The sequence below is a fragment of the Rhopalosiphum maidis genome, chromosome 2, assembly GCF_003676215.2.
Source record: "Rhopalosiphum maidis isolate BTI-1 chromosome 2, ASM367621v3, whole genome shotgun sequence".
Taxonomy (NCBI): Eukaryota; Metazoa; Arthropoda; class Insecta; order Hemiptera; family Aphididae; genus Rhopalosiphum; species Rhopalosiphum maidis.
Genome location: NC_040878.1, coordinates 66,298,909 through 66,312,320, shown reverse-complemented (window position 1 = coordinate 66,312,320; position 13,412 = coordinate 66,298,909). Strand labels below are relative to the sequence as shown.

Here is a 13,412-nt window from a genome sequence, read left to right as displayed (position 1 = left end):
AAAACTAATATTATAATTGGCTACAAATATGCTTTTAAAACAAATATACTCAATAATTATTAAGACACGACACCACATCGCGTTCAAATACAGCTCAATGGTCAATGGGGGTTTATTTAGTAAAAATATTCATATACCTTTATATTTTATATATTTGTGATGTAAAATATTATGTTTTTTTTTATAATAATAGATAGTAAAATATGTATATATTATTATTATAATTGTAACACGTAGTGTTTATCTATCAGCTACCATCGGTATATCAAGATAGTAAAATGTTATATGTATATATTAAGTATGATTTATTTTGAAAATTAAATAATTGAACAATAAACATTTGTATTTAAAATAATACATAATTTACGATAATGTAACAATATTTTATTTTATTAAAATGTATCAAGTACGTAACACTTATATAGAGTCAATTGATAATGAAAGCTAATTAAAAAAAAAAATATATATCAAACTGAATTTATAAAACAATATCAAATTTTTATTTGTTGAATTTTGAAAATCTATTAATATTATTCACTGATAGAGCCATTTTCTTAAATTCATAAAAAAAATTATGTCCTATTCTTGGGCACAACCACTTTTTCGATTACATAAATTACAAAAAAATTTAAATTACTTTTTTATTGTTATCAATTATTTGAATTGTTTACATTTTTTAAATGGCGACATACATATTTGATTTCATATTCTAAAATAGAATATTTTTTTAACGACTTCAATACATGAAAATGAAATAAAGAACTTGGTAATAAGTAATAAGCATACGTTTATATGCACGTGTATACAATTTAGATGAGCGATGTAGAGTAACGACATTTTTTTCGGAATTGCTGCATACCACACTGCACTCTACTAATATTCAATTTAAATACTTATTAATAATATAACGCAAAAATTTATCATTAAAATCACTGTTTTGCGATAAAATAATTACTTTATAGTGGGCTGCTATTCATAATACGTCTGCATAGTCGTAAATATAATAGTTATGACACGTCTCGAATTGTTGCATTGTATTGTTTTATACTTATATTTAATTTAAATTATAATTTATAATATACCTGATACCTACTATTATAATAGGACATTTCAACAATTTAGATCGTTTGTGGTTCCGACACAGTGGTTACGGTGATACAACATAATATTTCACTAAGCTAAAAGCTATATATTTATAATTATATTACAGGAGACCACCAAAGGCAACATATTACGCATAGTAGTTAATCATTCGTATGTGAAGGGTTGTGCAGTAATCCTAGATTTTGGGTAAATTCGATACTATTCGGATAAAGAATTTTATACATAATAGATATTAACATTGATTTAATATACTTCAGATAGGCAACGACAATGCAATAATTTATCGCTTATAATTCTAATTTGGATTTGACTCAGTAGTGTTGCGATGTGGTAGGAATAGGTGGGAAATAAGTATCAATTCATCTCCTGCCTCAATGCACTACTAGTGAGCCGATTTCAAATTAAAACAATGATCGTTACATAATTGTATTGGAGTTGTGTATCTATAGTGACAATTAATCTGTGCTATCGTTGCTATCGTATGATATATACTATTTTAGACATGAGAATTTAGTCGGTGAACATATAATATGATCTATAAGAAATGGACAATCACAAACCTTGATCAAAAGCTAATATCCGTTATAAGCATATTTATGTATTATAACAAACTATAAGAACTACCGTTTCCAAGAACTGCTATATATGTATGATTGTTGATTCATAAATAATTATAAAAAAACATTTTAAAATCTTAGAAATGTATTAAATAATATAAGATATTTATACTAAGATCGAAAAAATGTATAAGTAATTTTCTACTCATTTTAATTTTTAATTTTTGATTTCGAATTATTTAAACTTTTCGGGCTAATTTTTGGCATATTTGAACTGTTTAATGTGATGTTATTTTTATTTATCATAACTTAAATACTCTGAATTCTCATAATGTTTCACAAAGGCTAATAAAAGTAAACGTAATAAATAATTTCGTAAATTTTATAATAATTTAATTATGTAGGTAAGGTTTTAAAATTCAAAATTATTCAATAGATATACGTATGTATATAATATGTAACAGTGTATTTTACCAAGTATGATACCCTCATTTATCATCAAATGATAATCAGATTTTTTTCACACTATTTTTAAGAAGTGTTCTATGGTATTATAAATTTTATTTTAAATAAGAACCACCAACAAATCTACTAACCACCATTTATCTGTATTTCAACAAAAATATGAGGTTTTTTAAATAATGTATGACGTATCTATTATATCTATATCTAAATTTAAATTAAAACGATTGTTTCTTAGTTATTACTTATTAACTTCTGTCTCAAGAATAATAATCCCTAATATATGGTCTTAAATAACATAAAATAATTAATAATAACAGTATAAAATAAACATACCTACTATATGTTATACTATAATATTATAGTATTATATTATATTTACTACTATAATTTTCATATCAAGATAGTTTAGCAATCAAATCTTTAAACCTATTATAGTGGATTATTATTTTTTTTACTCCTTAATAATACATACAATTTAATTTAATGTCGTAATTTCTAGAAAGATCGAGAAGACAATATTTTTTCTATTCACCCCTAAGTTATATTATGTCCAGATCGAACTGCTACAATTAATCTTTTAAAATATCTCAATCTCTCCAAAGTGTACCATAAAGGAATCAATTATAAAATTTTAATGTAATTTATACATTTATATATCTTAATATTTTAACCTAATATGGTATTTTTTTTTCTCTATAATAGCCGTAGCTACCATGAATACATTTAATAAAATATGTATTAAAAAAGTTTCAAATTTTGAATTATATTCATCGGCATTAAAAAAAAAAAAAAAAACAGTGTTAAAATAATTTAAGCAAAAAAAAAGGTTAATGTAGTTTAATAAATAAGAAGTTTGCATCTTAAAAGGACTCTCTTTAAATAGCATAAAATATATATGTACTAAAATATATGGTCTTTAAATAAAAAAATATAAAAATTAGAATTTAAATACATTTATCATTAAAGTGGAAGAAGTGGGAGTGAGCATACCTGATCATCAACCTGTGTTTAATCAAGTTTATGATATTATCATTAATTACAAACCGTATTTACGTTTCATTCTTCAGAAGGTTCATATTATATAAGAGAGTTGTTCGATATGTTAAAAGCTTAACTTGAATTTGACTAACTTCGTACGATTATATTATTATATTATAAACTAATTTAGATAATTTATCAAGTTTTTAAATTTAACAATGTTTAAAATAATTATATTTCACAAAATAGTGGTGCAAATAAGATAATAATAAAGAAGCAGATCTTTGACTACGATATTGACGCTTATAAAATGGTCCATTATTTCTAATTATACATACCAATTGCAGTTTATGATATTTTAATACCAGCTATGTTATAATAAAATTTCGAATTAACCAGATACCTACTGTGCAAATTAATAACCCAATCATTTTGTCCATTTACTACTTAGTGTACTAAAACCATTTGTATAAGCTTCACATTGTACTGTAATAATATCTATCTTGGCAACTAAGTACACAACTGTAGACGTATAAAATAATCTACATTATAGATACGTATATAAATAATAGTATAATCGTATGTAAGTTATAGGTGTGTGTCTACAGTAGTTTGGTCAGTGTAAATTAAATGCGCCAATATACCTACTTAAAAGTTCATTGTTGATAAAGGTTGTCGTTATCTACGATGTATTAATGGGTTTTTAGAAAACATTAATAATTCAAAGTCTCGGACTATTGCGCTTTTTTTCAATAAATTATTCGTCAAAAATTTTTCTACTCAAGTATTAAATGATTTTTTTTTTTTTTTTACTTTCTATTAGTATATAATATTATTATGAAGTATAAAGTAGATTAAAACATGTATATTAATAATAAATTGATTTTAATATAAATACTACTATAACTTTCCATAGCTATTTTTTTTATCATATTTGCATATCATATATTATCAAGCAAACATTATTACCAATTACCATGTTCCTTAATTTAAATAATTATTGACTAGGTATAAGTTTTATATAAATAATGGAAACTCTCTAAGTACTTTAAATCTGTTATCAGTTATTATATTCTGTAAAATATTCCCATCCCGTGTTGGTATACAACCACTTATCTTGATATCGTGTAAGTCGGCTGTATAGCTTTTTGATGTGACTTAAATTAGCGAATAACACATATTTAATTATAATATATTTATGTATACATGTGTTTGTCTGTTATATATTATATATATATTTATTTAAAGAAGTATAATTATTGATAAAAATAAGTGTTTGTACAACGGTGATTTACTGATTTGTGTGTCTTATAAAAAATATGTTATTTCTAAATGATTGTATTTTACTACTTTATTGACAAATAGTGATAAACTATATTTTATCGTGATATGGAAGTTTTAAAAGTTGTTCATAAAATGTTTAATGTATCAACGATTGGGTTGACTGAATACAAAGTATACCAGAGCATATTATTTATTATTCGCATTTGAATAATTCTATGTTGATAATGGATTTCATTAATTTCGTGTCATGAATAATGCGTTTGATTTCAAGACTTAAAGTTAATGTCATGTTAAAACAATGACCCATTATGTGTATTCAGGTCATCAGGTGTTTTAAATTGTTTATGATGTTTATAACTTTTAGACATTTATGTAGTATAGTTTTAGAGTTTTGTGAACGAAATGTTAGCAATCACATAATAATTTGACATATTTTATAGTTCATATACATTATTCGTTATTTACTTTCCACTTTGAGGGATAATTAGCATAGTTACGTGTCATATCTAAATATTATATTAGTTCAAAAATAAATAAAAATTTAGTAAAAAAACAGTATGCCTACTTATATTTTGTTTCATTACTTATTATGATACTTCACATAGTATAATATTTTATAATAAAGGTATAGTATTATTATTATATTAATGTGCATAATACAATAAAACAAATAATTTAAAATACAGTTGAATTAATTGTTAACGTATAATGCCGGATAATAATATATTATATTACCCATTTTGTATGCTGTACCATTGTATTCAATAGCTAGTTTAGTAACACAAATGTTATTTGTCAATGAGCATTGTAAGCGAATTATATTTTTATCCACATATCGTGAACTTCATCAATATAGTATAGTATTACATATTGTATAGTTAAACACAGGTACTGAGTGGTCCCTTTCGTGGATATAAGAGTGGAATGAGTCTAATTTAAAATTCCTGCGTAGGCTGATAAACGGATATATCAACAAATTAAATTTTAAAGTTTGCTCCTAATGCACGCGATCCTTGAAAAATCCTTTCATTACCAATTCATACAACAAATTACGTATAAAATAACCCTATCGACAGAATTATATGCCTGCTTGTCTACGAACTTACTGGTATATATTTTTATTTGCTCTATTTATTCTGTTTTTAATTTATACTTCCATTTACCTTAATCTTATTGCTGAATTAGTTATTAATGTTTATTAAATAATTTTCGCTTGTTATTTTAGTACTTTACTATATTATATTGGCCTTTATGCTTGTCAGTTAAATATAAAATATATTATACAGGTCCTTGACAACTTGTAGTGTGGTTTTTGTTTTTGGTGAGCGACACATTTATCATCCCCTTTTCCTTAAATATATACATAAAAAAAATAATAACCTTTCATTAAAGATTAAATAAACATGCCCCACTTTTTTGCCAGAATATATTACTACTAACATAGAAAATTCATTGTGAAGACTTATATTTTTATTATAATTATTTTAATCTAGCAATAGCGTTTTTAAAAAATAATAGCATCTAATTGGATAATATAATTATGATATTTTAATCATTGTGGTATAAACATTTGCAACGCTTTTCACACTATTTTAAATTTATGAATTTATCGTCGTAACTATAGTTATTAGTTACATTTACTTGGTTTTTTACCTATACATATTACGATATATAAATACATATTCTCATGTTACAATAATAATAAATTGTTTACCAAGAAACTCGTGAACCGATGTTCAATAGATATACAATTTTAAAATATAATATTAATATTTATTAAGTTTATTATTATTAAAAAAATATTAAGAATGACAACATAGTGTGATATTATTTAAAAAGTAAACCTTAAACCACAGTTTCTTGAGTCAGACTTAGAAACCGCTTTTGCTCATTTTCAAAGTAGACAATTTTTGTAATTTACATTTGCCTTATACTTTTTTTTTTTATCTAATTTTATTATATTGAATAGCCGAATTTATTATGTACACATTATAAACATATATATTTTATCTTTTTATAAATTATTTAAATGAATGACAAAGAATTGTAAATAGGTATAGCTATTTTTTTTTATAAATTAGTATTTTCAAAATAAAAAAAAATAAAGAAACAAATATTATTATTAATAATAATTTTTAACTAAAATAATATAGTGCTTGCAGTTAATAAAAAAAATTTTGAACACTTGCAATTATATGAGTATAAATAATATATACCTATATAATTTTTTTTAATTACTTAAAAAATATTAAAATTCATAAGATTGTTACTACGATAAATACCTATTAATAACAAACAAAATAGTTAAAAGTAGTCAAAATATTATTTGTATTATTGTATTTTACACAGATCCAATAATACGCACGAGGCCACCTATATTTATAATTTATTCTATTCGTTATAATTATTACTGCGCACCCTTTTTACTATGCATAATTTAGATATTGGAACACTACGAAATATTTAATAGCGCGATTAGGAGTTTGCATAAAACAAACGGAAAACGACTGGTAAATATTATTTTATGGATACAAATCAATATTTGTGTTTGTTTATATTATTTAGGTTTGGTCAAGAAAACAGATGTATTTTGTACCTGACAATGCCTAAGTACATAATATTGTAAATATACCTTATAGCTAGGTAACTAGTAATAACTAGTAGGTAACGGAGGTAACTCTGTTCACCGTGTACCTCGACGGTGACCAGCTTTCATTGGATTGCTATATCCGTCTGTCATTCTCGCTGAGTCAACTATCTATGCGTTTGTCATATTATAATTAATTAAACCTAGCCTATGTGCGTAATTAAACCACTCAACGTGAATGGACGGATATAATTTATTATGATGTACAAGACGGACCAGCCCGTTAAATCTAATATTTAGTAAAACCACTGGATACAATACGATGTTGGCGGACACTCTTTCCTAATATAGACTACTCTTTATAATATATAATCTACATCAATACAATATTACTTTATATATGAGCACAAACACTGCTATGTATTATTTAGTTTTTATGAATACAATAACAGGCAAAAATTACAACAATATGATGGTACATATTAAAAATAAGTAATAACCTAATACCTACAATGCTAATGTAGTTTACGTTCATAGAACGGTTGTAATAAACTTTATGTATGTACAAAACAAACTCGATAAAAAAAAAAAAAAATAAAAAAACAATAAAAACATTATACGTCATATTATTATTTTTATATCGTGTTTTGCGGTTTTGTTTATATTGGATGTTTGGACGTTTGGTATTTTGAAATATTTCGCCGTAAGACCATAACACTATTATATTGTACATGTCAAATGGGTGTAGTCGTACTATACGATATAACGGCACGAAGCGCTTCGAAAGGCGCCGACGTAGAACAACGACAAAGTCACCTGTACCTACGCGCATAATAAGGATACGCGACATCGCGGACTTTTGGCGCTCGTTGGTGCTACGACCGCCAGCGCATAATTTATAGGAAAACGCCACGGCGATATTTCACCCCGCGATATCCCTGCAGGGACTTTCGGCCGGCTCTCAGTGGCGGGCACTCCGCGTATATATAATGAGATCGGGCCATTCGATACGTAGGCGAGGTAACGAGTAACCAAAGCCGGAGACCGACGCCACCGCCACTGACACCGGAAGGCGGTGGTGGGTCTACTATATGCGCCGCGACGATACCCCCGGGAAAACGTCGACGGCCAGGTACCTACCCTAATTACTTTACGCCACTGCGTTCGTCCACCACCGCCACCGCTGTCGTGTACAGGGCCTTATATAAGGTGTGCCGACTGCTGTGCGCGAGTCACGTTTCCGCCCCGGTCGGCGGCCTGCGGAAGAGTATTTGTTATTAGATCGTTGGGACTGGGCCAGCTGGGCTCGACCGTTTGCTAGAACGTCTCGGACATAAGGTAGAATATAAGCCGGTTGATAACACCGCGACGAAATATCGCCTCGGATAAGCACGGACGTAACGTTTACGTGCATTGCAATACGGCGGATGTATAGCGGTCCGCACGCAAAGTGTTATATTATTTTCACCTTTTTCCAAGTCTTTATCCAGAGGTATTTGTGTTGGTATACGTACTGTACACTTTTGTATCCGCGTCAACCGTTCGATTGTCGTCGACTAGAGTTATTGCAAACGTTGTCTAATTTTATCATGTCATATCTGTATTTGCATTTCTATTATTGTGGTCAATTATATAGTATAGGTATTGTGCAGATAGGTAAATAATAAGAAATGTCAGGTATGGAATCTCAGGACTTCGGTACGAAGAATTTCTAAAATTTCTAAATCGTAAGTAAGTTCCATTAGAAATTGGCTAATGGGTTAACACGGTTTACTCAACTGTTTTCATTTGCCCTGGAATATCATTTTGTTTAATTCTATTGTTTGAATATATTTATTAGTTTTAAATATTAACAATCGAATCAAATAGGTTTCATGGCTGTCGATTTATTATTTCATATAATCGGACAAAGAGTTGGTTCAGTCGACCATCATTACATGCCATAAAAATATTATTATCTATACGCCATTTTATTATATACGTCCCTACTAATAATTAAATTTCGATCCGTACAATAAAAGGTTTTATTTTAATATATTTTATCGCATTAAAAATAATTTAATCATAACAATTACCCTCTATCTATTTCGGGGTGTGTAAAACTCAGCTGTGTAACCACAAACACGGATTATTTCAACATTATTTGCGCATAAAACGGTTTCACGTGCATACGCCCTTGCTACAGTGTTAGAGAAACAATGTACGTGTCGCGAGCTCCTAAGTGTTTGAAATAATTTATTTCGACAAGTGCCTAACCTACTTATTTATTTGTTTTTTTTTCCAATAGGTGTATAATTTATCGTTTGAGCGTGTCCGTTTACGTTCTCGTGCACGAGCCCGGTGGAAAACACCATCGTGACGTTTTCGGACGTTTAAACCTTTTAATTTCACCGGAGACATCTGAGAATAATCTAAGATAATATTCACATTCGTTAATGGCGGTAGAGAAGTAATGGTAAACTCTGCCGAATTTTAAAATCAGATAACTCTTACGATGGTAAACTTTACCGGGTCAGCAGTATGTTTTTTTTAAAATTAATCGTCTGTTGAACGTCACGATGTGACGTTTGGCACTTACCGTCAGGTGTATGGCCGGTGGCAGATGTGGTTTGTCATCCGCGCAGTCTTGGAACGACGAGCTTCTACTCTGGCGGGATACTTGCTGGATTAGCCGACGTCGGCGGACCATCACGAACGCCACTGACGCACCGGCCAGTACGGTGGCCGCGGATAGTGCACCCACTAGTAGACTTATCAGACGGTGGCCGCCACTGCCGCCACTGCCAATCACGCCATTGTCCCGGTTTTTGGTGTGCTGAGGCAAACCTAGACAAAACAATAATAATGTAGCGGGAAATAAGAAAAAATTAATTTAAATATCATAAAACCTAACCTGTACGCCGAACGCACAGACAATTATACATGACGTTATAACGTAACTTTATATTATTTATGTGCAATCTCGATAATAAATAAGCGATTGTAAAGCACAATGAATTATCGAGTTGTAATACTGTTTTCCGTGCAGAGATGATAAGCTGCAAGTATACAAATATAAATATGTAATAATAATAATAATATGATATACCTACATAGTATTGCGTAGGTATAGGATATTTATAAATAATAAATAACCACAGCATAGTAGTCCCGTGACCCGTAGGTCGAGACGCGGAATGAAAATGTATAATAAAATAAAATGTATAAAAAGTAATATTTGAGTAAAAACAAATCTATTTCATTTAAAAATCTAAATATTTAGATATAATCAATATCTCTTATAGAGGTACTTTATTGGTACTTTACTCGGAACGTAGTTATATCGTAATAACAAAAACTTTTGAAATCAATTCTTGGACATATTATAAAATACACTACCTAGGATCTAGGATTTGTTTAATACGTTCTAAACTGATTTACCTATATGTTCCCGGAATAAGGGTTTGGATTATTATTAATAATATTAATATACAATACATTTTACCCTCGAGTTGATCGATGTAACTGTATGATACGTCTTAACAGTTTTCTTGTATTAATAATCTAAAATACCAATACTCTTTCAAAATGTATATAATGGAAAATGATGTGGGCGTTTGTTTTTGGGAGCAAGACTTCAGGTAACTATTTAAATATTTATTTAATCAATTACGTCCAAGACCAGTGAAATTTGGTTGTTAGTGGTAATTAGTAAGTACAGATAACTATAATTTACTGGCAATTCATACATATTTAGTAATTTTGAATAATAACTAAATATAAGTCGGTGTTTATTCAAAAGTTAATAACAATAATATGATATGATATAAATATATACTATTTTAATAATTAAAAATAAATATATTGTTTTTGAAAAAAACTAATTCAATCCAGATGTATATAACTACTCACGTTAGTCACGTTAAAAGAAGAGGACGAAAGACACTCCCACGAATTCCTGTTATAAAATGGAGTTGTTATTTTTTAGTTGAAAAATATATTACACACAAATAATGCAGTGGGTTGCTGGCGCAATTGCTTCAATGCATTATTAAATTCAGCTCATCCATCTAATTAGATTTTTATGAACGCGTTTAAAGAAGGAAGTAATACCTATATAAACCTTTCTAAAGTTGAACAGTTACTTTCTGGAATAGTATTACCTAAAATAAAATAAAATATAAAGATTCCGTGATTCGAATTAAATTTAACTTCAACATTTCGGCCTCATAAAATAATTTAAGCTAACTACTTATTTTAAAATCCTCTACTGTTTGCTCGTCAGACTTATTCTGGAGTATAGTTCTGTAGTTTTTGAAATCTACATATACCTTTTTGACCATCATATGAATAAACGCATCCAGAGAATGTTTTTTATGTAGTACTTCTTTCATTCTGAGTATTTCAAGCTCACGTCATGACTACACACCAGTAAACCAAGTGCTGAGTTTTTCTAGTCTCGTGAATTGCCACGTTGTAATTATTTACAGTCAGTTCCTTTCAAAACTGTTATCTAATTTTATTCATTCCCCTAGACTACTTTCCGAAGCTATATCTTCAGAAGTCCCTACGCAATCAACTATAAATACTGCTTTTTTATTTCCTGTAGATATATCTTCCACTATATTTATAATTATCTTTTTAACCTATTGTTAAGAGTTTCCAATGGAAATCCATACATTTTGATCAAATTTATTTGCTTTCAATTAATCATATATATTTTATTTCTATTGCATTTTATAGTATAAGCACGTTTGTAAATACAATAATATAAACGTATAAGTATTTATTATTATCTCATGTTTATTAATCTCCTATATTGGTCATTTGACTGTAAAATTTTTAATAAATACATTTTCAAGATTATTCACGATGGATATAGTTGTTAATTTTCAGTTTCAAGTTTAAGTTAGATTTTTATTTTTTATTCAACTGTAAAAAGATTTGCTTTAAAATAGTTATACTATAATTAATAGTATAAAATTACATTGACAGCGTTTAATATTTATTTTAGAATTCAATTATTAACATATAATTGTTTTTAAGTGGGATACAACAGTTCTTTGCGAAAATGCAATTGATTTTTTTCTGACAATACCAAAAATAGAATTAATGTTATTAAGTTTGATTTAGCTTTATAGATACCTACCTTAATTGCGCTTATCAACTGATGCATAATATAATTCTGTAACCCAGCCAATTAAATTTTTTAATAGATATAGGTTTTCCCTAGTAACTGATGAATAATATTAATATATAATTATACGTTACCATAGCAAAAACAAAAAAAAAAATACCATTTTAAATATTTACTTGAGAATTTAATTACATTATGCTTTTAACGAAGTATTATATTTATCACATTTAAATATTTTGACGATGTTTAATATTTATTTGAAAATATGATTATTATAATTTTAATGAAGTGTTATATTTATCGTCACGCACCAAAATTGTATTTCTGCCGTAAATATTATACCGTCGGTGCCGTAGTTAGCACACTGATTCGACGAATTATTTTTTACGTAAAATCTCAATCAATTGAGTTCTACTAACTTATATAATTGTATGTTTAAATAAAACGCAATAGAGCATACTTTCTAAAAGTTTTAAAAACAAAACATAACTACCTGAATTCATAATAACATATTGATATAAAAATAAAAACAAAACTTTTTTTTATAAGAGATACATAATAATATGTCACGTAGTAACTTTGCAACAGATTGAAAATTCTATTTAGTTATGATTGGGAATTTGTACTATTTGCGTGTGCATACGTAATAATATGCGAGACGCATGTATATATTAATATATTATACGAAAATATTCTGAGAGTGGCATGGTGACGTTTGACTATAAACAGTATGTGAGAGGAAACAATATATATGTTTATGTGTGTCTGTTTGGCAATAGAGGAGAATATAGAGAAGTGAAATATATTATAATATAAAAGAAGAGATAGAGATAAACGTTTAAAATAAAAGTCGTTTTAAACCGTAAATACAGCTATAACGTTTCGAAATGTCAACCAGGTGAACTGTCCAATAAGAGTGTAAAAGGGGGTACATTGGGCATGGGGGGGTTGGTTTAGCATCTCTAGCGACCCTAAAGGATAAGCTGCCGGCACATGAATCTGCTAAATTATTGCAGATCCTTTAAATAAATGATCCGGAGATTCTGTAAAAAAAGAAAATCAGCGCTTTTGGTTGGCATGCGAATATCGTGTGCTAACGTAAAACGCCATTTTTTGATTCTCTAACAGGGACGTAAGTTTCAAACGCTGATTATTATTCAGCTTATTTATTATTATTATTTTTACATCGTTAGAGTTTATAGAAAAAATCGAGCGGCTCACAAAAAAAAAAAAAAAATATTTTTTTTTGCGAATTATGTTAATTTAAATCACAAAAAAAAATATAAAACAGCATGATAAAACTTGAAATTTAAGTTGTGTA

General features: G+C 28.0%; 1 protein-coding gene across 2 annotated transcripts in view; it reads right to left on the bottom strand.

The window, feature by feature from the left end:
- LOC113553389 (discoidin domain-containing receptor 2) overlaps positions 1-13,412 on the bottom strand; it is a 244,377-nt gene that overhangs the window by 26,503 nt on the left and 204,462 nt on the right. For both annotated transcript variants that reach the window (XM_026956702.1, XM_026956701.1), the window contains exon 10: positions 9,554-9,801. In XM_026956702.1, coding sequence (XP_026812503.1) covers positions 9,554-9,801 — 248 coding nt within the window. The remainder of the gene's footprint in view (positions 1-9,553; positions 9,802-13,412) is intronic.